This window comes from Bactrocera oleae, chromosome 5 (assembly GCF_042242935.1).
Source record: "Bactrocera oleae isolate idBacOlea1 chromosome 5, idBacOlea1, whole genome shotgun sequence".
In the NCBI taxonomy this organism is placed as follows: domain Eukaryota; kingdom Metazoa; phylum Arthropoda; class Insecta; order Diptera; family Tephritidae; genus Bactrocera; species Bactrocera oleae.
In genome coordinates this window covers 57,744,082-57,769,139 of record NC_091539.1, presented here as the reverse complement: position 1 = coordinate 57,769,139, position 25,058 = coordinate 57,744,082, and the positions used below count along the sequence as shown (strand labels likewise).

General features: G+C 33.7%; 1 protein-coding gene across 2 annotated transcripts; it reads left to right on the top strand.

Annotated features, from left to right (window-relative positions):
* The first annotated feature begins 1,767 nt into the window (after window positions 1-1,767).
* On the top strand, window positions 1,768-17,933 carry SmydA-8 (SET and MYND domain containing, arthropod-specific, member 8). 2 transcript variants are annotated; one of them, XM_036376124.2, is made up of 2 exons: window positions 1,768-2,905; window positions 17,075-17,933. In XM_036376124.2, exons 1-2 carry the CDS (start codon window positions 2,042-2,044, stop codon window positions 17,507-17,509), a joined length of 1,299 nt encoding a protein of 432 aa, XP_036232017.2. In that variant the 5' UTR covers window positions 1,768-2,041; the 3' UTR covers window positions 17,510-17,933. The 2 variants fall into 2 exon arrangements, with proteins under 2 accessions (XP_036232017.2, XP_014101128.2); XM_014245653.3 differs by lacking the exon at window positions 1,768-2,905 and adding an exon at window positions 10,608-11,805.
* Window positions 17,934-25,058: the final 7,125 nt, after the last annotated feature.

The following is a 25,058-nucleotide window of genomic DNA, read 5'->3' as shown; positions in this document are numbered from 1 at the left end:
CATAAATTTCCTTTGTTTTTAAACCTTTCAAAACAACGAATCAAATAACTGCGCGATATTCAATTTTTTCCATATTAAAAAAAAAAATCTCTGACACGTCAACTTCAAATGGCTCGCAAACAATGAATTAATTAACATATTGACTTGTAACTTTGCATTTGTTCTCACAACAGATGTACCAACATGTGAAGAAAAAGACATGGAGCTAGTAGTGCTATTTCTTGGTGAGCACTACCCACTTTTCAACCAACCTGTATATCACATACTGCCATATGTATTAGCTTGTATATTTTGTATGTAAGCAAATGTACATGCTTCCAAACACACATTCATACACACATACACACCAATAATTTGTGGGCAAATCCACCCATCCATTATATTGTGAAATAAGCATTCATAAAAACATTCGTGCGAATCCATGTCAGGCAACAAAGTAAATAAACGAATTATTTGGCAGTGCACGTATTCGGAGGGGTTATTGTGAGTAATTGGGCGTCCCCTTTATATTGAATACGTTGGAATGTATTACGGTACGCGGCAAACTTATGAACCGATCGCGTTAATGCCAAACTTGCTTATGGTACAGATTAAGTAATAATTTTTATTCAATCAAGTTAGTGGTTTAATATCCATAAGAATTTCTATATTTAATAGGAATCATTAAATTTACCTTATTAGACCATTATAAATACATTGCTTATCAAACCACATTACCCTCAAGAAAACATATCCATTTAATTTCTTTGAGATATTAAGATATCTAACATATTGACCGACGATAAATCGGTATAAGAGGTTGAACAATATTCAGCATATGGACCTACAAAATAATAATCCAATTTTTAATATAAAAGTAGATTATAGCTTTCCATTTTGAAGCTTTCTGATTATGGACTCATATATGGCTGATTTATTCTTACAAAACAGAAATAAACGGAAGAAAGTTCTAAAAATATTGAAATCATTTCCCATAAGAGTGCCACCTTCAATCAATGGCTACCACGCTTTCTTCTAGACGTCTTGAGTGGTTTATTAGGGTTTCCTATGCATTCTAAAAGGGTGTTGACATTATATATGGTTTCTGTATGTTAATGTAAATCTTATGAATTTTAACACTGTGAATTTTCCAAAATAAATCTTTAGAAAAAACGCGCAGCATAATCTTTGATCTTTCATGGTCCGCATGGTGAAATCCTAATAGTGTGTTTTTATTTAATTTTTTATAAACGAGTATCTTCTCTGACAGCTTGGCGGTCTGTTGCCACATATAGGGGGCCGAAACCACGCTTTTGTTCGAAGAGAAGACAAGACATCTCAAAAATGTTTCAGTTTGATACGTATTTAGTAAATTGATGGCTTGTTAGTTTATTCTCATAACATTTGAGAATGCTTGAAATTCCATGCCGCTTGCTTTAGCTCATTACTACATACATCTCATTTTTTTCAGCGATTTGCCTCTCTGGATATTTACTTAAAACCCTCCTAAATATTTTCTCCACACAGCCTCTGTCGCACAGTGACCTCAGTGTTTGCCACCAACGCAGCATGCACATTATATGTATGTCAGGAAGTGAAAAGGCTTTGATGATCATGGGTGGTTTAACTGTATAATTGGAACTGAGTTGAGTTAAGGAATAGGCAACAACTGAAACTGGGAGAGCGCAGAGCGCTATCTTCAAAAGATCATGCCGAAACTAAGAACCGGCTGTAGAGCGCCGTTGCCGCTAAACGCGTCATGAATGCCTGCAACAAACAGCGGCGATACTAGTCGCGTTTGAGTTACGTCGTGGTTTGGTTGCCAAAAAAGCAAAAGAAAGGCGAGCACTAAGACAAAGTGCAAGCATATGTACATTTTTATAAATATATTATGCTTGTGCTAAAATTTTTACGCAATCAGCAATTAAAATAATTAGTGGCAACTAGTAGGAATATTACAAGTGAACGCGTTGCAAGTGAATTTGGAACAAACGTATTGAACGCTTTTAGACGTTTGAACTATAAATTATAAATATAAATAAATATAAATTGTGAAAATAATATGGCTTTGGTAAATGCCAATGCCATTCCAACCGCGGAGGTGGCGCAGCTGATTGACCTGCATTTGAGTGACTTGCTTGAGCAGAATCCCAATTGGCAGGTGGTAGACTCACCGATTTCGGGTCGCGGCGTATTTGCGCGTCGTGACATTAAACGCGGCGAATTGATATTTCGTGAGCGCACACTGCTCAATGGACCGACCGCCTCCAAGGACACGGTACTAAACACTTGTGCCATTTGTTTTCGCCTGCTTGACGAGGATAAAGCGCTCTGCTCCGCCGGCTGTACGCTGCCGATTTGTGTCGCCTGCCAACAATCGGGTGCGCATGATATGGAGTGTAAATTGTTTCGCTACTGGGTGCCCAAGGATACGACGCGCATAAACCCCTTTGCGTTGCGTATACTAAGTGTGATGCGCTGTTACTTTTTGTGTCCCGAGAAACGTAGGCTGCTGTTAGCCATGCAAGCGAATCCTGATAAATACTATATGCGCGAAGTGCAGCGCGCCGCGGAGTGTTTCGAAAATTTCCCAAAGGACAAGCAAACGCTCGGTTTCTTCTATCGAACCGTTAGTGTATACAATACAAACGCATTTGAGGGCCGCAGCAATGTGGACGGACATGAGACAAGCGTGCGCGCGCTTTTCGCATTGGCAGGACTCATGAATCATAACTGTACGCCGAATGTGTCGCATCACTTTGAGAACGCGCAAACGATTGTGGTGACGGCCGCGCGAGATATAGCACAGGGCGAGGAGCTCACCGCCACATATACGAAAATCTTGTGGAGCACTTTTGCGCGTCAACTTTTTCTGCGCGGCACCAAACACTTTATTTGTAGTTGTAAACGCTGCTTGGATCCCACGGTGAGTTCTGCAAAAAACAATTAAATTTTTATTATAAGCGCGTTGTGTAGGTGTGCGTGTATGTTTGTTAAAAATAAAACAATATTGTGTGGGCTTTAATTAGCTGAATTTTTGCGTACACAAATGTCAGATTAGAATTTTATAAATCAAAGAAATTGTACATGTGTGTATGTATCTTCCTATAATGATATTCACACAAGCTTCCGTGAGTTCCAAATAATGACAAGCGCATAAAAAATATTCGCATATATTTTTAATTTAATGTCTAAGAAAAATGTTAATTTATAATACCGGCGGAATTTGGAAAATTTTAGTAAAATTTTCTAAATTAAAAAATTAAAAATTATATTAAAATAATATGGAAAATTTGTATAAAACAATCTCAAGTGTTCTATCAAAAATCCTTGCTTTCGTTTCAATTCAAAATTTCACTCGCATTTGTACAATTCATTTATCTTGTTTGTCTGCCATTCTATCTCAGCTATAGCAGATAAAAGAATTAACACTACAAAACAAATAGACCATACAATGCAAAGTAAACGCACACCTGTTGCAAACTCTTTGCCACGAATGTCAACAATATGTTATTGTCATCTCCATTCCTCGTTCTCAAGCTTTTGTTGTTTTTGTTGCAGTAAAGCATTGCTAATGTGTACACAGTCAGTAAGCTAGCGCGCATGATCAAGATTAATTGCCGAACAGTGGGTTGAAATAAAGAAAACTAAAATTTTTTTTATTTGTGAATTTCTAAAGGTGTTTCGGTTAACTTCATATATATAGGTAAAATAAAAACCTTAACAAGTTCGCATTTGTTTCATATTAAAATAATTAAATTAAATGTTTTTTTGCGCATAAAACTATTCAATCTCTCTAATCACTGCTTTCTTCTCTTTTTAATCGTACTTTCAATTTAAAAAAAAATCTAATTAATTTAATGTTAGAATTTCAAGTGTTGAAGTAATGCTTCAATATCTTCTTCGACTACCAAAATGCAGAGGGAGGCTAGTTAAGCTTCATATGCAAAAAAGAGAGCCGGATTTGATTATTTGACGTTTCTGAAATATACTTATCTGAACCGTTATACATAAGATTTTAAAATCCTGCTCTCAGTTCTGTATTTTTAAGGGGCGTACCTAGTGATACAGCCTGAAATAAGCAATTTTTGAGAGTTAAAAAAAAAAAAACACTACTGTAACGCATATTTTAAAATTCTTAAGGTATACTTATATATTTACGAAAAATACATAGCAAATTTTTTGATAGAAAAAATTTAATATTTCTTGTGTTACACGCCATCTCCTGCGATGCTAAAACAAAGATCCATTGCTGCAGTGATTTAGGTCTTTTCCATGGATTAAAACTAAAAAAAACTCTCTACTAGAAGATATTGTCCGTACAATGATATACGGTCGAATAAATCGAATATTGACAAAATATCACATATTCAAAAAAGTTGATTTTTGATCAGATCAAAGAAATAGTAGGCTATTGAAAACTATATACAGAACATTTGAATAATTTGATACGTAGTGATCAGATGATTTGTCTCCGAGTAATCACTTAAGCAAATTTGAAAAATGTAGTTTTGAAAAAAACGCGTATGTTTGTACTTCCAAAAAGTAAGAGTTTCGACCTGATTGTATCACAGAGAAATTAGCTTTAAGAAGCAAGATTATGTCTGTGTAGATCATAAGAAATGAAATCTACTAAAATCAAATAGAGTTGTTACTTTCAGAGCGGAGAGGTAATTCATGGGTTTTAAAGAGTTTATATTAGTAATAGAGAATATTGAACCCTTATATATTATATTTGATTTTCTAAGGGAAAAATAAAGAAAAATATGACTTACTTTACTCTAATATGTTATGATTTTTATTTATTAAAACATATGAAAAATTTAAAAGTAGAAAGTAACGGCTTTTAATAAAACATTTATACTTATTTGTATTCTATACGAAACCTTTTCAATACTAGTGCGTTTCACTGTACCATATATAAAATCGCATGCGATATTTGCAAGCAGAGAGAAAAACAGAGAGAGGAAGGTTGGGAGAAGAGAATATATGTGAAGTAAAAGTCTTATGTTTTAACCTCAAAATCTCTGACACCAAAAATATAGCATGCTATAAACTTTTCACTCTCATTTTTAAGTAAAAAACTTCGAGTAAATAGAAAGTATTCGTGTTTATTAATTTGCGTGCAATTACACCATAATAAAAAGGGCGCGTTGTAATAAAGAGCGACATGTTGGCAAATGTTAAATGGCCTTGAACGTATGACATACATACATATGTGTGTAAAGAACGAATTAATAAAGAAGAAACACAATAAAAATGCGGAATGCTTTTTACCCAACTATGGCAACGGGGTGCACTGAAATAAAAGTGAAATATCATATGTAAATATAATTATTCATATCTGCGTGTGTGTGTGTGTGTGTGCGCCTGTATGTGAGTCCACGTACCGCGACGTTAATGTCACCATATGTCGAGAAAGCATAAATAATAAAGAATAACGAATTATTACATTGCGTATACGCCGCGTATGACAGCATTGAAATAATTGGACATACATATGTACATATTCATTATGTCTACAATAACAACAGTCTGCAAATGTCATAATAATATTACAATATACCAAAGTCATATATTGGTTTAGAAGAGACAACGCAACCGCAATCTAATGTGAACTTAGTACGCGTTAATTTGCAGTAAAAAGGCACAAATGTATATTCGTACGTCGCGGTTGTCCGCAGTCACTGAACAAGCTCATTTGTATGCGATATGTATTCACAAATTGTGCACTCAATAACTGCAGGAATATGAGACATGTGAGAAACGCTGTCGCTGCCTGTGGCTGGGTGCATAAAGCGACGTCGCGCGCTTGGACTGTTCCGTTTGGCCGCGAACAAGCGGTGCAGCAACAAGCGACACGATAATATGTATAATGGTATACTACATAGAAAGTTAAGAGTTGAAATAATTTCGAAAACACTATAGCTGAGATACCCTACCCTTATAATATGAAGTGATCATGGTTTTTATTTGCATATTTCAGGTTATGGTGAAAATTTATGTTATTTGATATGATTTTTATTTGATTATTGATTTTTATACACTCAGAAGTAAACATCGGAAACCACACAAAATGTGTACATAAATGATCAGCATGACGAGCCGAGTTGATGAGTTGATGAGCCATGTCCGTCTGTCTGTTCCTCTTTTCTTGGAACCGGCCTACAAATTGAAGTATCTGCATGGACAATTTTTTTTTTTGACAAGGTATCTTTGACATAGATTATTGTTCAAAACAACGGTACAGTTTCCGAAAAAATTGTTCATATCTGTACGCTATAGCATATAGCTGCCATACAAACTGATCGATCAAACTCAAGTTCCTGTATAGAAAATATTTTTATTTACCTTATTTTCACGAAACTTGGCAAAGATTATGTTTCAAGTTAATGCTTCAAACTTGAACCTGTGAAGTGTATTATAGCTTCGATGCAGCCGAAGTTACCGTTTTTCCAAAAAGGAAGTTCAAATAGCAATAATGCGCTTAAAACTATCAAATCTAAAAGACTGATGGATCTATACTAATGTGATTGAAAGAATTTGAAAAGTAGCTTATCTACAGAATATGCTTGAACAAAAGTCTGCCTGCCAAGCAAAATTCAGATGAACTTGGTTCTATCTTCGAGAAGAGTGATCACAAGGTCTGCGTAAAATGGCTTGGTCACGAGCTTCAAAAAACACTAAACTCACTGCAGGTATAAAAAAGTTGAACTTTTAGAAAGACTAGGCAAGCTGCCAACAACTCAACAACAAGCACTCATGTTTTTCTCCCACGTAATATTTGTTGGTAGTCATAACTTTGTATTTTTGAAAAGTTTATCTTTGTTTGAAAAAGTAGTAACAGAGTAAGCAAAATTTGAAATTAAACGAAGACTCTCTTTGCTTATAGGCAATGTTTTATAATTTAAGAAATAAAAAATTGCTCTCGACGATCATAACACCTGAATCAACATATGATGCAAAAATGTGGGCTTCAGGGGACCCTTAACTTGTCGTGTGATTTCTTGAAAGCTGCCTCTCTTCCAGACATGACTCAAGACTTCACATGACTAACTATGAGTCCTATAGAACTATGTTATATATTAAAGTTGTAGGTAATGAAAATATTCAAAACTCTTGTATTTACATTTTTTTTTTTCACATAACCTCAAAATTTATGTGAAAAATTCAAATAAACAAGTTTTTGGTTTTTTTTGTTATCTTGTATAAAACAAAAAAATAATTAAATGAAATTCGTACTATGCATTTTGTTTGCTTTAAAAAATTATCTACTTTCGTCTAATTAGTCTATGGTGATCAATAAAACCGTGTGACGCGAGCCAAAACTTTTCTGCGATACCGCAATATTCACTTTCATGCACTCATATAGTAATTTATACTCAATACTACACAGCGAACTCAATACAAATACAAATAGACTTGTATATAAATATTAGTGTAGGGTATTCATATGACAGCAGTAGTGTGTACAGAGTGTCAACCGGAAGCGTCAATGCGGCGCGCGGCGGGCTGCTCTACATTTTCATGCATATGCAATTGCGCCTAGAAGCGCGTGTGGTCTCCCCATTCATACGATTGAATTTGCATCTAGGTTTGTGTATGAATATGCATGTATTATTTACCTTTTCACATTCACTTCCAATGCTATGCTTGATTCGCCATCAGCAAACAGTCAGTCAAGCATGTCTCTGACCAGCTGAGCCGTTAACCGCTAGCCAGTTGACTATTTGACTGCTTGACTGCCTGACTTGCCGACTGGTTGATTTGTGAGCGTCGCTGTTGCATTCAAACGAACAACCGCAAAATTTATGGTGCACAACATCACAGACGAGCGATTTAGTGTAGCAAGCGCTAGCGAATGGAGGTCAAGGGAATCGCTACATTAATCATCAAGCGCTTGTTATGAGCAAAATTTTGCGCATTGTCGGCAGCAAAAAAGCGAACGCATTGGGAATTCTTGCCTTCACATACAACACAACGCGACACAAAATGTTGACTTCCTTGCTTAGTCGACGAACGAATTTGGTAAATTAATGAATGAATAAGCGGACCGGACCACTGCAGACCAGAGCAGCGCTGGCTGGGCAATGGTTGTGTCGCGGTTGACAACAATTTGCGCTAGCACGAAAATTTTGCTAGCGTGACGTTTCGCATACTGCCAAACGATTGCTAAGCTATGATGGGTTGTTTTTGGTGCAAATGTTTGAGAATGTGTTACTGATGTTTGTGCAGTTATTGAGATGACCCACAAGTGTCTTGCGGAAGCCATATGGCGGGATCGAAGTGTGTGTTGTACACAGCTGACCGCTGACCATTTAATCAATCAATGTATACGCAGGGGAATGTCAATTATAAATAATTTTTCTTCCATAAACAAATGGGCTCTCAAAAAAAATTGTCTAAAAAGATTAATGACCTCAATTGGCCAAAAAGCTAGGGCAAAATTTTTTACAAAACAAAAGTGTGTTAATTTCGACGAAAGTGTGTGTAAAAAGATTTTTATCTTGATTTAGATCGGTTAGTTGGTATGGCAGCTATATAGGGGTTTGATCTGAACAATATGTTGGGAGATTATAATGTTTACTAGGAAGATTATCTTTGCCAAATTTCGTGATCCATACAAGGGCTTTATTTTGATCGATCAGTATATATGGCAACTATATGCTATAGTGGCCCGATATTGGCGGTTCCGACAAAAGAGCAGCTACTTACAGAGAAATGGGCGTATGCAAAATTTCAGATCGATTTCTCAAAAACTGAGGGACTAGTTCAATAACGCATATTTTTTAATGTCATGAAACCTCTAGTGAGATTATTCAAAACATGCAAGTGATCCGAACACAAAACAGTCAATGAAACTATGTTCTCACTTATTTTATGTTGATGGCTTTAGGCGTATAACGTATCACTGATAGCATCATATAAAGAACAATCAGTTGGAGATGGTAAAAGACATTGCTCAACAATTATATTAGCAATAGTTTTTATCTTACGGAAACTCTAGGATACTAACTCAAAAATTTGATGGCACTAAGAAACTTGCGTTAGAAGAAATTCAATGAAAGAAATCATTACTATCTCGAACGCGAAATATTATATAAGCATATCCAAAGTTTGGAAATTTATTTTGATAAATGGGAATGAAGCTTCGTTGAATCAAGTGATTAAATTCGATGAAAATATAGATCAATTTTGATGGGATAACATTATTTATAAACTTGAAGCAGGCATGGGTCGGCGTGAGTTTGTCTATATTCACGCAAACATAGTAAGGAAACTCAGATAACGTTGAAATTGTTCGTGTGCCTTGTTCGAAATGAAATTTGAGCCAAACGTAAACGTGACCCAAATAATGGCTGCAAAAATTGATGCTCTAGTTCACAGATTACGGAATTTTCGGTATGCCATTCTTACTTCCCGTATTTCGTCTATAGTTTCAGATAAACCTGGAACGATTTCTTTGCCGGTTAGAAATCTCTTATCTCAAATACAGTAAAGATCGTTTTCGTAGATGATACATATTATTTATACAAAAATAAATATATCAAATGTATAATACATCATCTGAACAATCGGAACTCAGTTGTCAATTAGATGCCATTCTATTTAGCCATAGATTTTCCGTAAACATACTCCTGTCAGAGCGTGTCAATGAGAAAATTAATGAGTTCCATATGTCACTTAAAAAATTTGAAACTCTAGCCAGAAAATATTGAGTGCCACACACACAGCAAACAGTAATTGGAATAAAGTGTAGCAGCCGACGGCGCGCGCCCTTTCAAAGACCACCCGCAATAACTGTCATATACTTGTATTATATTTCATAGCCGGCAAAAGCGCGCTAAAAGTTCAAAAACACCAACAAGCATGCTTACGTAAATATATGTATGCAGCAAAGCGAATAGGAACAAAGTGAAAATAACGAGTAAAGTTGAAAAAGCATATAAAAACGAATAAAGTGCAAATTGCTTGGACAGAAACGAATTGCAAAACAAAATACATGAATAATAAATTAATGCATATGTGTACGCTTGCAGCTGTTGCGCGCTCAACTTAGTGCAGACACGAACCTGCATATAACGAACAAAGTTGAGGGCTACATTTACAATTTATAGGCAAAATGCCGCATTGATGACGTATGAGCTGGGCGCTGCGCTGCATGGCGTTGCGCTGCAATTCCTGCGCACAAGGCTGTCGTTGGCGTCGACGTCGCAGACACTGTACATAACGCAGCGCCCGCTGTTAGTGTCGTCCATTAGCATAGCGTCAACGGTGTCACATAGACGCAAAGTGGCAATAGTATGACGATGTCAACGAAACGTTGCACATGTGGCAGCAATAGTAGGCAACAAACAACAGTGACAGCTGCTCCATGTGATACCGTCTGGCGGCAAGTCGTGCATTGCTGAAATCTTTTCGCCACTCTTCTACACAAGCGTGTGCACAAACAGTTGGCTTTTAACGACTCGTTGCTTTGGTATTTTTACGCATAATCGCATGGCGGCATTCGTTGTGGTGCGACACAATTCATAATATTTCGCGTTTAGCGCGCGCCTGCCCAACGCGTGGCGACTTGTTCGCTTTCACGCGTTCCACTATTATTGTGGTGACAATAGTGGTAAGCACAAAAAAAATAAAAACAAAAACAAAAGCAAACAACTCAACAAGCACCGAAAACAAAAGCAGATCGTAAACTTATTTAGTAGCGGTCGGCGCGCTTTGCCACATACAACATAGTAGTCGCTCGCATTTTGCATTGTACGGACCTAAGACGGACGCTCCGCAAAATTGTTAACCACAATATACCCACAACACTAATAGCTTAAAGTATACGCAAGGTCGTTAAACAAACTATTTTCGTGCGCGCGTGTGTGTGTAAATAAGCATAATAATTAATAACATTCCATACTGTAGTCAGTGTGAGTTTGCCGCGTCATGTCCACGCCCGAAGAACTGGCGCGCCTTGTCGCCATACACCTGCGTGATTTGCAGGAAAGTGAACCGAATTGGACAGTCGCGCATTCCGATGTCGCGGGACGCGGTGTCTTCGCAACGCGTGATATCGCCGCTGGTGAATTACTCTTCCGCGAATGTCCACTGGTTGTCGGTCCCACGGCGCGCAAGGGTTCCATACTCAATACATGTGTTTGCTGTCACAAGCTATTGGCCGTCAAGGACTTTCTCTGCAAACACTCATGTATGCTGCCCGTGTGTGATGCGTGCGCCGATTCAACGTTGCATCGTGAAGAATGCGCGCTCTTCCAGCGCTGGCAGCCCGTAGAATTGAGTAAATTAGCGGAGACGTGTAAAGATAAGAGTGCCGGACCGCCACTGGTAAATCCCTACTCGTTACGCATACTTACAGCGGTGCGCGTGTTCTTTCTCAATCCAGAGCAGCGCGCGCTCGTTGACGCCATGCAAGCGAATGCGGAACGCGGCTATCGGCAGGAGATCATCAAAGCGGCGCAGAGTTTTCGCAAATTTCCTACAACAGATAAATCATTTATGGATAATCTTTTTCGCATTGTTGGCGTATTGAATACGAATGCTTTTGAGGCGCCATGTCGCGTTGGCGAACACGAGACGCTCGTGCGTGGTCTCTTCCCACTGACGGCGATCATGAATCACGAGTGCACGCCCAATGCGAGTCATTACTTCGATAATGGCCAATTAGCGGTGGTGCGTGCGGCTCGTTCTATACCCAAGGGCGCGGAGATAACTACCACCTATACGAAGATTCTGTGGAGTAATCCAACGCGTGCCATTTTTCTGAAAATGACTAAATATTTTGTATGTGAGTGTACACGCTGCAATGATAATACGGTGAGTGTGCAGAAGGGTGGCTAGCCAGTGGTGTTTGTTATGTTGCTGTTGGTGTTGTTTGGTTGCTGGTCAAGGTGCGCGACCTTACCTGCAATACTCGAATTGCTCTTACCCAGCTAGCTATTGTTTTTGCTTTTGCAGTTTTTAACGCTGACATTGGCAATGAGACTAATGAGATTTATTTGCGTGACTGCGGCAACTTCAGCAAAGGCGTGTGTTTGCCCCTGTATGTGTGCTTGGAATTTATTTGTAATTCAATAAAAAATGTATATATTAAGGGAACTAGGGGAGAATTTTTCTGTGTGCAAAAATGCTATAATTCCATTAAATTTATAACTTAATACTACTAACAGTGTTGCCAATAATGCATTAAAAAAATAATTGAATTAACATTTGGATAAATTTTTTTTTTTATTCGGGATTAAAAAATAAGAACAAAAACTTTAATCTCGCATACCGGATTAAAACATAAAAAATAAACAATCTTTAATCCCACATACCGAATTAGAGAATGAAAAAAAATTTTAGCATCAAAAACCGGATTAAAAATTAAAAATAAACTATCGGATTCAAATAAAAAAAAGAAAAAAGTTTAATTTCAAGTATATAATTTAGATTTCAAAAATAATTTGTTTGAGAATTAACATTTTCTTCGCGTTCATTCAAATCCAAAAATTATATTTAAATTTTTGATCTCAATAAATAAAATAAAAAATTTTGCAACCCTGACTATTAAAAATTTTTTTTCGTGAATTTATCACGGCTATAGCTTGATGTGCAAAATACACATTTTGGTAAATTATTTGAGTTTTTAGTATTCGATTTTCGCTGTTCGAAGCTCATTTATTTTCAAGCATGCTTGAAATATTATTATTAAGGAGGAAATATGGTGTATATTTAATCTTACTAGAAAAGTGGAAAGAATTGGTGGTATTTTTTCCTTTTTTTGAAGATACTTTACTGACAGAAAAACGCTGTTAATAAACTTTGACTTTGGCTCATCAGAAATCGACTATACTAATATAATAATAAGTGTAAGGATATATGTTACCCTGATAAATTATCGCTTAATTATATATTTTCTTTCAACAGACCAATTCTTTACTATACTTCACCCAGATTCTCAAACCAAATGCCAATATATTCTATAATCCTTAGAATTTCTTCAAAAATATGCTTGGTAAAATACTCTTGACAATTTGGGCTACTAAAGCAAAAAGCAAAATTAAACAATAATTATTTTTGAGTAATTTTAAAACATACATTTTGTAATTTTTTAGAAGTGAGAAAATAAGGCAAAGTCTTTTAAACTTCCACATTCTTATTTAATAATGAAAAGGCTGTGTACATTTTTCCTCACCTTCGTCTGATTCCAAAAATTCAATACTTTTTGTAACTTTCATCAGGCTGAGTAGAGTCAAATATTTGTAAAATTTTACATCATTAGAAACTCCGTTAAAATTATTGTACTTTTACTCAAAATCCTAGAAATAAATTTCATAGATTCTTTAACCAGATATGTATATACTTATATTAAACCAGCTAGCATGTCCATTCCAAGCTTTGATGAATTTGAAATGTTAAATTAAAAGTTAAGTACTAGTGTACGACTTTGGACAAAATAAGCCCAAAGAGAATTGAAACGTGTGGAAACAAAGATAGAGAAAGCGCAGATACGATTAAGAGAAAATATTTCCGTTAATATAATAAGGATGTTCTTTGATTATTTTGAGGTTCTTGAAATCATCACTTAACGAAAAGCCTCCTTTAAATATACTTGGAAGAGTGAAAATCCAAATAGCGCAAAGTCTGAAAGTCTTTCGGCAGGATATATGAAATGAATAACTGAAAATACAATATTGTCTTACATTTGTATTATATATATTTCTATTATTTATACAATATTTTGTGTGATTTATAGGATTTACATAGTTCAGAACTCTTGGGCTTTAGCGGCCATCTGCATAAATTTCGAATGAGAATGCAAAGGTCAAAAGAAAGTAAGAATAATCATTCAAGCAACGTGTGTCTATCCATATATATACTATATATATATATAGACATATGTTACATTCACATATTTGTACTTTGAATTTTTGTTTCTGCTTCTACCTTTTTGTAGCAATGTACGTCCAATATGCTAATTGATTATTCTTGAGTACTTCTGTTGACAACGAAATTTCACATGAATGAATAATTTAAGGGTTTACTTTCCTCTAATAAAAAAAACATGCATTACTAAAATCAATAAGCAAATGAGTAAAGAGAAGTAAGCATACAAAAAAATATTATAATTTGTGAGCAAACTATATTTCGTTGATGAAATAATTAGAGTTAATTCATTTGTCGCACGACAAAAAAAAGAAAAATGTATAACAAAAAATATCATGCAAGACACAACAAATGTGTCCACTTCCTTTCCGCTTAAACAAAAAAATATATTACTATTCAAAATGAATACGCAGAAAAGAAAATTTGGAAGTTTTCACTTAGTTGTCATCTAATTTCTTTTTCAATAAAGGCACAAAAGTTCGTTGTGCTGAAAACTAAAACCAAAATTATTTGACAAGCACGCAAAACAAAGAATGGTATACTAAGAACTTAGTGGCAAAACTTTTCAGAAATGAGAATTAATTATTTTCCAAAAATTATTTAAAATGTGTATTTTAGTCTAAAAATAACTGCGTGGCGCTTTCAGAAGCATATATTTTGAAATAAATTATGAATTTCTGTAGTTGGCGGCACCTTAATTGATAAATGTAGCGCACTTGCCGAGCAGACAGGCACGCACTACGGTCGCGGCACTAATTTGTAAAGTATAATTGAATTATGGGGGCGAACTTTTATGTTTTTTTGTGAAACTTTTCTTGTTTCTCGTTTTGCTACTGAAAGGAAAATATTATTAATATTGTAATACAAACTTTTACTCATTAACAAATTTCTTTTTAATAAAATGTTACTAATTATTGATAGCGGAGTACTCGAGAGCTCGTCTAGAGACACTGTACGTATTAGATGTTATCAGTGTACTATTGTTTATTATAGTAATTAAGCTTATATTAATTTTAATCAAATAAACAAAACTAAAAAAAAAATTATAATAATAGGAAGCTTTAATGATTCGATTACTTTGATCTATCTAACATAGTTGGATTAAAGCTAGATGTTACTTATTCTAATTGTAACAGTACCGATAGATTAGCAAGTATGTAACATCGCCACGCTTCCTAAATGCTATGTAAAACTGGATAGTTATTAACGCAAACTTTCGAAGCACTTATAACCACAAAATATATTTCCGTATTTATCAAATTTTCACTCCGAATTCGTTGAATAACACTGATTATGATCTAAAAAATTAAGCTAACGCATAACGGCATATTAGAGGAAAGCGAAAGAGTCATTAACAATCAATGGGAGAGAGTCATTGATAGTGAATTCTACCTATTATTTGACAAATAAAATATCTTAAAAATTTTTAGTTGTCTAAAGAGACGTGAAAGACGATCCACATAGTCAAACTTTTGATTTTTGCAAGCCATTTAACTTACAAGTGAAAAGTATATCCCTAAAGCAGAACCTTTCGCTTAAGTCCCACGACAACTTCTGAACTCATTACACAACTTTAAGTATCATAAGAGACAAGAGTTATTGGAAATTTTTATATTTTGCTGTTAAATGCTTCTCTTGATCCTCTGTTAGACGAAAATATACACAAATACAAATAATATACGAATCAATCTATCAATTGTGTAGAATAAAAAATAGTTATCCAACTTTAGTGAAATATTCTTAAAATCTAACATTTTGAAGGAAAATGGATAACTTACTTAACAAAACGAGTAGCGAAGCGGCGAATCGATGGCTAAAGCTCGACTAAATCGACGAGGTTCCCAACCGTATCAACCAATTTAATGGGAATATGCGTCCACACTGATAAACTACTGCAAACATTTAAGCAAGCCCACAGGCTCGCCACCGCATAAAACTCTACCAGAACTGATAAAAAAAAATCAAATATACACATATGTTTTGATCGCTCGTTTTGCAAAACGAATCAAACTTATCAGTACTAGTCTAGCGAAGAACATCGCTTGATGGCGTCACTATCGTGTTGTAGATTCTCGAAGACAACTACTGTCATCGGCTCAACACACCTGCTCACACTTCCGCCGTCGTCTCGGCAAATTTAGGCGAATTAGACTACATAGTGCTGCCACGTCTACGTCCGAATTCTTCATACTTTGCTCTGCCAGTCATTTTTATGTTTCCAAACGGGTAAAATACACTTGCCAGGAATCAATTTGTAGAAGTCCTATTTCATGTTGACAAATATGTTAAATATTAATTTTTCCAAAATTTTCTGTGCCAATTTTTAGATTCTGTACTTATCGGACTACAATTAAAAACATCAATTAAAAGTTGTCTATAGGAGGTACTAACAGATTAATGACTATTTCTCTAATCAATTCTCCTAATATAATTTTCGAACATATTTCATTCAATGTGAAATGTCGACTTACAAACATATGTTGGTTATATTCTTCATCAAAAACCTGCATATTTTTTGTGTCTTTTAGTATGAATTTTTCCAATAGGATAAGAAAGGAAAGAATAAAGTTAACTATAAATTTTTATGATATCATAAATCAAATCAAATTTTAGGTACTCAGTTGTTGATGAGTGAATTAACATGATAATTACTTACTTGCTTTTTCACCAATGAAAGGGTACTACTTACTGGAATGACTTCGATAATATAGGCGCGAAATAAGTTACTGTAACTACAATTTTTTTTTAATATTTAATATGCTACTAATTCGTATAAAATATATATTATTTTTGCTAAATGTTAACGCTCTGAAAATTACAACTTTTCAAGTTTCGAGACTTTGAAGACGTGGCGTTCCAAATCACTTATTAAATAAGTCAATTAGCAGCCCTTTTCTATATATGATATTACTATAAACAATATGCTTATTGACTTAATTAAAAAACTGTACCCCTTTCATTAAAAACCCCTTTAGTGTGTAGACGCTTGGTTTTGAAAAGTGTAAGTGATTTTTATTTAATTTTTTTTCTTACCCTCCGCAATATAAAATATGTTAATTGAATGCAAATGAAAGTAATGCGACATGCGTGTGTGTTCGCCTGCTGTGAGAAAAAATATGATGCCACTTTGTGCGCTTCATTCTAGCAATTAAGAGAACACCATAATTAAGTGTGATTTAATTTTACTTTCACTTATATAACATGCAACTCTTTGCAGGAGAACGGCACATACTTGTCTGCGCTCTTCTGCCGCGAACAAGGCTGCAAAGGCATCGTAATACCGGAACAGACGAAAACTTTGCAAACGGACTGGCGTTGCCTCACCTGCGATACCATTGCGCCACACGCGAAGATGTCACGCTACCAGGACTTTGCATTGAACACGATTAACAATCGCATCAACACGAGCACCGTGCACGAATTGATCAATTTCATTAACGATATGTGTCCACGCTTTTGTCCGCCCTCGAATTATGTGCTCGTCGAGGCGAAGTTGAATGTGATTTGGCGCATGCAACGCTTCAAAGGCGATTTCACCGAGGAAGAGGTGCGACATCGCGATCGCTATCGGGAGGAGATTTTGGAGATATTGGAGAAACTGGGCGCCGGCGATTGTACACTAAAGAAGCTAATTACCAATGAGATACCGTAAACGGTGTCAGCGAGTGGAGCGCAAATCGAGTTGTGGGAGCGTATGAAGAGACAGCGAAAGCAATCAAATGAGCTTTTGTATTTATTGTGTTGTTAGTGTGTGCATTTGTGTGCTATTTAATACTCAGAGCAATGTAGTGCTTATTTGTATCATTGTTGTTGTACTCTTTGAAAATTATGGCAATTTTTTAGCGTTTATCTCGAATAGCTTATTCAATTCCTTTTCAATTCACATTATTCATTAACGCACTGTAAACCTTTTCGCTTGGCCCAATTCGTGCTCGTACCGACTTGTCAGCGGAAAATCGTGCAATTATTTACGCGTCAATTTATTTATTACTTAATAGTTGTATCCTCAAATTTATAAATCTCTAAAATTAATGTTTACTATTGAGTCTGAAATAAATAGTGAAATACTAAGAGAATTATTTAAATAAACACAAATAAAGAGTCGCTGAAAAATGTGAAAGAAAAAAAAAATATGTGTGTAAATGCTTCATTTCCGTCGTTGAGTGCATAAATTAAATTCTTCTACACACACTTAATGTACTTCAGCGCATTTTTAGTATACTTGCGTCAAAAGAATTTACTCTATAGAATTTTCATACATTCACATACATATGTATGTATGTACCATATATAGGCACTTGTATGTGTTTAGTTAGGTTTATTTGAATTTTAATTAGACTCGCACAGCATAGATGATATTCTTTGACAGCTGTCAACTGGGCCGCATAACACATCAAGTCAACTCAAGCCAATCTCTTGGATGAACCAACCAAGCAGCAAATTGGAACATTTGACAATAACTATGGTAAGTTGAAATAATTAAAAATGTTAAAAAATTTAATGAAATTCAAAAAAATTAATAATAAATGAAAAAAGCCAAAATTAAAATTTTTTTTAAATTGTACATGTAACTAAAAATATTTAACGAAGCTGTAAAAAAAGTATATGAAACTACTAATAAAATAATAATAAAACAATTTTAGCGCACTTAGAATGAAAATATGCAATATACAAGTGCAAAAATCATATAATTTAACATGCTGAAAGAAAAAAAATTAATTTAATTATTAAATTTTTTAAGGTCTAACTAACAAAACCCATCCAAAGATAAAATCAGAAATGTATTATACGATCAAGTTTTCTACTTTTTGTTTAATTAAAAATTAAAAAAAATATATATAAATTTGAAAATTATAACATTTTAAAATTTTTGAAAACTAAAAATTAAACTATTTTTTAGATATATTTGATATTGCAAAATGTGCAAAAAATAAGCAAAATAATATGACGAAATAAAAATTCATTAATTATTGTTACATTTTTTAATTTCTAACCAGGTTTGCGAATTTTTAATTCAAAAATTTTGGATTATAATTTAAAAAATAAAATGAAAATCTAATTTTTAATTCCAACATTATATTTTCAATTTCTAATACTGACATTATATGACATGATCCCAACATCAGGATTAAAAATTGAATATATTATTTTATGATTTAAAGGAACGCAAAAAATGTTGATTCCTAGTTATATACTTCTGATCCTTTTGTTTTATTTTTCAATTCGAGAGTTTGGATGAAAAGTTAAAAATTTTTTGGGATCAAAAAAGATTAGTATTTTTTATTTATTAATCTCGTATTTGAAGTTACAAAAAAAAAATTGTATTTTAAATGTTAATTCAATTATATTTTTAGTGCATTACTTGCAACCCTGGTTCGAACAAAATCATCCACAATTGGAAACGCAAAATATAAAATCAAATATTTACTTCTGCCTTTAGTTTCATGAATAACATAAAAAACATATACTTAAATAAAACAATGTTTGAAAAAAAAGCTTTTTTAATTCAGAAAAATTAAAATATAAATAAAAAACAATTTAACGGTCTCAAAGCAAAATTTATTGATTCTAATTGTTATTATTTATTTTAAAAAATATTAAAATAATAATAAAAAAATAACTTAATAACTTGAACTAAAATTAAAAAAAACTTGCATAAATATTAAAAATAATAAAAATTATGGTAAAGTAATGGAATAATAAATTTATAAATTTAATAGCTAAAATTAAATCTTAAAAATATAAAATAAAAATAAAACTAAAATTCTTAAACAGAAACAAAAAAAAAACCATAAAACTTAATTAATATTGAAAGGAAAAAAGGTCAAAAATAGTACTTAAACAGAGCAAATTAAATATTTCTTAAATATTATAAATTAAGCATTATATATAAAAAAGCTAAATAATGGAAAAATTTAAAAAACAATAAATAAATACTACCATAAATTTACTGCCAAAACATTGAAGAATTTAAAAAAAAAAATAATAATGAATTAAAGAGAGATAAAAAATTGTATACATGTATATATGTATGTGTGTTCAAGAAAAACATAATGCATAATATATAAAAAAGCTAAAATAATGGCAATATATGAAAAATAAAACCACAAATTTTCTGTGAAATCATCATTCAATTATTTGAATATTTTCCTAAAACATACTTTAATTAAAAATTTAATTTATTGAAAATTGAAAAAAAAACAATACTTGTAATAATAATAATTTAAAGAAAGATAAAAAATCATATACATGTATAGGTGTGCGTTCAAAAAATATTCGATTTTGCAATTTGAAATCTTTACAAAGAAATATTTAAATTCAAAATTCAAAATAAATTAATAAATTTTATCACTTTCAAGTTAAAAAATGTCACTTCTAAGAAACTTTTGTGCAATTAAATTTATTGTACTTATTTGCATTTATTTAAAAAAATTTTTTTTTGCAATTACACACAATTTCCTCAATCATAAAATAACTTAAAAACAACTAAATAAACGCAGAAAAGTCAAAGAATTTGGTATTATGCCAAATGGTTAGTATTACTTGCTACTGCAACGCTTAATAAATCTGTCAACAGTCATTTAGAATCGGACACTATGCAACAATGTTCGCATACGTTGTGTTCGCATTGAGTACCTCGTAAACTGGGCGCAAAGATGCTCGCAGATAATCGCAACAAATGCAGCAATGCAATAACGTCAACACCAACACACACACGCTTATACTTGTTCATAACTCGATTCTCAATGAAAATGAAATTTCTAATGTGGATTGTGGAATTCTTGCTGTGCCCTGTAGATACTACTTAAATATTTGTTTGTTATTTTGGTTTTAAGTATTTATTTGAATTTTAAAGTAGGCTTCTTGTTTTTATATCGTGGTTTCATTACTTCTGCCCACGAACGAATGTAAAACCTACGAATTGGATCGTACCTCGTTCATTATAGCTTTGATAAATGTAAAATCAAATAAATAGAAATAACTTCTACTCCAAAAAAATATGTGTATTAAATTTAAGCCCTCGACACATACTTTGAATTAAAAGTTCTAAGTTATATGAAGTTCAAAAATTTTTAGGGAATGCTGCAGGTCCTGTCAAAAAAAAAAATTATTCGCGACTTTAGAATTCTTTCTCTGCATGTAAATTTAACTTATCCTTTTCATTGTTGAAAATTTTCTCGATGAGATTTTCCAAAATATTTGCGGGCTAATAACAGAAGCATAGTTTGCTGAATAGCCTTTGAAGCTTAGATGTGGTATATTTCTAGCTCTATAACCTCTTAAGTGATTTCGGCCGACTCCATTGCGATAATACACTTGTCTTTTTCATTTCCGAATTGACGTCCAGTAAAATAATAAAGTGAAATTAAGCCTTATTGAAACCAGCTGGTTTCATATTGAATTATTTCTGAGCTGAATCATTTGATTTTTTATAAAAGATTATATAAGATCGGTCTTTGCTCAACTTCAAAAATACTTGTGACCTTACTTTTGATATTTCTTTTTTTTAGAAAACCCTTATGTTACATCTGCACATTTCTACCCTCCATTTTACTTGGCAACTAATATATATACCTATATACTTACAGTTGCAAATGATTAATGTGGCCCTGATTGAAATCAAAAAAATTATGGCACACGAAAATAGCTACGAGTTGTAGCAGACGGTGAATGAGGCAAAAAATAAATGCAAGAAAAACCAAGAATTACCACCCCAACATTGGCCTTTTGCAACGTAATTAAAATTTACAACTAATGAATAAAAATATATTTCATAATTTCAACGAGGAAGACACAATTGCATATTGAATGGTGGCATGTCTGGGCGCTGGCTGCAAGTTTAATCAAGCCAGTGTGTTATTAACGCAAGCATTTGCATATATTATATATATGTATACATATGTATTTAAAGCATGTATTGAGTAGGAAATTAAAATAATTACAGTCTAGACTATTGTTTGGTAAATTTAGTCTAAAGTAGTGGGTGCCTTAGAGAAATAATTAAATTTTCAGTCATACTATAGATATAAAAATACTCGAAAATATTTTTTCGTATGAAGACGGTTAAGACATGACAATACAATTTTTTTTAAAGAGATTAAAAATTTTTTTTTTGGCTTATTGATACTAAAAATGCATATGCTATATCTCCAACCATGCTACTTATAGTTTTCGGTACTAAATGGAAAAATATAATTGTTTTTTGACTAAATAAATAAATTTTTTTCTAGCTAGTTATATAAATTTTTGCCGCCCATATGTTATGCCCTACTATCGTTACCAAAATTATATGCTTCAAGCATTTAATCTGCTTTAACCATTAACTTCCCAAATTGTTGGACCACCCTAGTATACATATTATTTGCAGATGCATTTTTCAATAATTATGTCTGCTTGCCAAATTTTCATGGCGCTTTCCCTTGAAAATTACAAATACCTTTTTAATAATTGAAAATATTATTTGTGCAAACTTATGACAATAACATACGAAATCCAGACACAAAGAAGAGTAAAATAATTAGACGTACGAGTATTATATATTGTATATATATCACAACAAGGAAGAAGAAGACAGAATTTTGTTTAAAGGATGAGTTGATGTGTCTTCAAAATTTTATTAACAAAATGTTGGGTAAAAAATTTACATTCATTATTGGAAGAATTTCTGACCAATTATTATTTCGGATGCCCGGCTAATTTAAGATACAGCTCCACGTCTAATTGATAAGCGTGGTATAAAGCAAACCATGAGGAGTAAATTATTATTTGGGGTATACAAGGTTAAATATTTTGTCCACATTCGACAATTTTTGACACCGAACTAAATTATACTTGAGAATTCCAGCGTATTTATTTGTAATAAATTATCTTATCTTACAGTGCATTCAAAAAGTAAGGTTTTCGTTTTCCAAAGTGTCGGTACCGTTTATTGCGAAAAATGTTGTTAGATATAGAAAATATATTATTTCATTATAACTAATTATCGAGCTTATTCAATACTTGCTCCAATCTCTCGAGCTTTTTATTATAGCCTGACTTCTTTGATGGCAACTTGAAATTAAATTTTACGCATATTTTACAGGAAGCGACCTCCAGCTATGCTGGAGTGGTCGAATGAAATGTTTTGTTGACGTTAAATTATTTTTTGATATTTTGACTTTCATTAAAGCACAAAAATTCTCTATTGGATTGGCGTCTTGTGACTGTGATGGCCAATCTGAAGTAATAATATGATTTCCTTGTTTCCATTGAGCGCAGGGGCTGCCTCTATGTTTCGAATCATTGTCTGCTTGCATTCTGCTAATACTAGCTAACGCTAATAATGCATTCCCTTGACTCTGAGCACGCTATCCAGTATACCCTTTCTATACAATTTTATCATTCTAACGGCGTTCAGGTTTTATGTGAACAGCTCATAACCAAAAATGCATGAGCTAAGCAGTTTCCTAAACTTACACCTTTCGGGGATGCTTAACACTCCTTTGAATAAATAATTGTCCTTTTCTTAGTCAAACACGTCTCAAGGGCTTGACTAATACGAAAATATTACATTGCTCCAATCATGGTTTATATTTTTCTGCGCCCAATGCAACCTTTTTTCAACGTGTGTTTTGAAAACTAGGGGTTGTGTGTTGCCAGATCTCTCTAGTCTGTCCCGTATTGGTAGAGATATATCTTATCCCTTTTTAAACCAATTTTTTTAGCTTCTCTTAGATTGAGCAGTGGTATTTTGGGTTCTTCTCGGATAGGTGTTAGAGCTATATGCTATGGTGGTCCGATGTCGGCCGTTCCGACAAAGGAGCAGTTTCTTAGTGCGAAAAGAACAGGTGCAAAATTTCAGATCGATAGCTTAAAAACTGAGGGACTAGTTTGTATACATACAGACAGACAGACGGACATGGCTAAATCAACTCAGCTCATCATGCTGAGCATTTATGTACATGTATCTTTTATAGCGTCCCCCACGTTTCCTTCTGTGAGTTACAAACTTCGGGGCAAAGTTAGTATACACTGTTCAGGGTGTAAATATAGTTTCCAATACGCAACAGTTCTCAAAGGTTTGAATTTGAATAAAAATTAGAACGCAACTTAAAGCTTTCTTGCGTTAATTATGATGTCATCAAACACTATATATACTGTAAGTACATGCATGCTATTTTAGAAGATTGTATATATTCTATTAGATACTTTTAAATTTTAGCGCAAGAATCCAAAGAGTATTTAAAATTTCTTTACATTAGTCATATATTTTTATTTTATTAAAATCTCTGTCAGTCAATATCAAAATAAACAAAACCAATTAAATTGTTGTCGAATTACTTAAAAATGGGTATCTGGTCACCCTGGCGAATTTCACTAAATTTTTCGCTGAAATCACTAACATCAAATTCTACTAGGCGACCAGCACGCTTAGTGGGTCGCAGACGCAAGAAATAAATAATTTTCTGTTGCAAATGCGCGAAACAACGTCCTGTCTAATGGTCGGTATAGCGGTGCCAAGTTTGTATTTCGAACATTCTTGCATATCTCGTGAAAAACTGTATGAATTTTCATGCTTCTACTGGCAAATTAAAGACTATTGTTGTATTGTTATCAGCGTTGTTTACCGGCACAGCCGTGCTCTCGCTACAAATATAAACGCGCAAAATTTAAGATAAATATTGGTAAAATAGTGTGCTTTGATTTGAAAGTATGACTTTATGTAGTGCCTCTGTAATGCTAATTTTCTGCGCATAGAATTTGCATTATGTAGTCCGTGAGAAATGTCACTCAAAGCTGTCTTCATCTGACTCTAAAGTTGTAAATTTATACAATTTTCTTTTCAAAGTTGCACTGCTGAGTTTGCTTTTAAAATATTATTTCAAATTTGGATTTGTTAATATTTATTTAGCGCTAAGCTTCTAGCGGCACGCTTGCGCTTTCATTTGGTGTTTCAATGCACGCTATCGGTGTAAAATTAACGAAGTTATAAGCAAATGTTTGCTGCTTCCGGTTCTAACGGTTGCCCTTGCGGAAGTCGGCAGGGCAGTCCAACTTGCGCCTTTTGGGTATGCTACAGTAGCAACTTAATTTTTTGCAGCAGTCACCAACTGTGCCACTTTGCGCGCCTGGTAGAAAGCGACCAACATGAAATTCAGCGAAAAATTTTGTGCCGAGTTGGCTGGGGTGACCAGATTCGATTTTTGTATTAAATTAGAAAG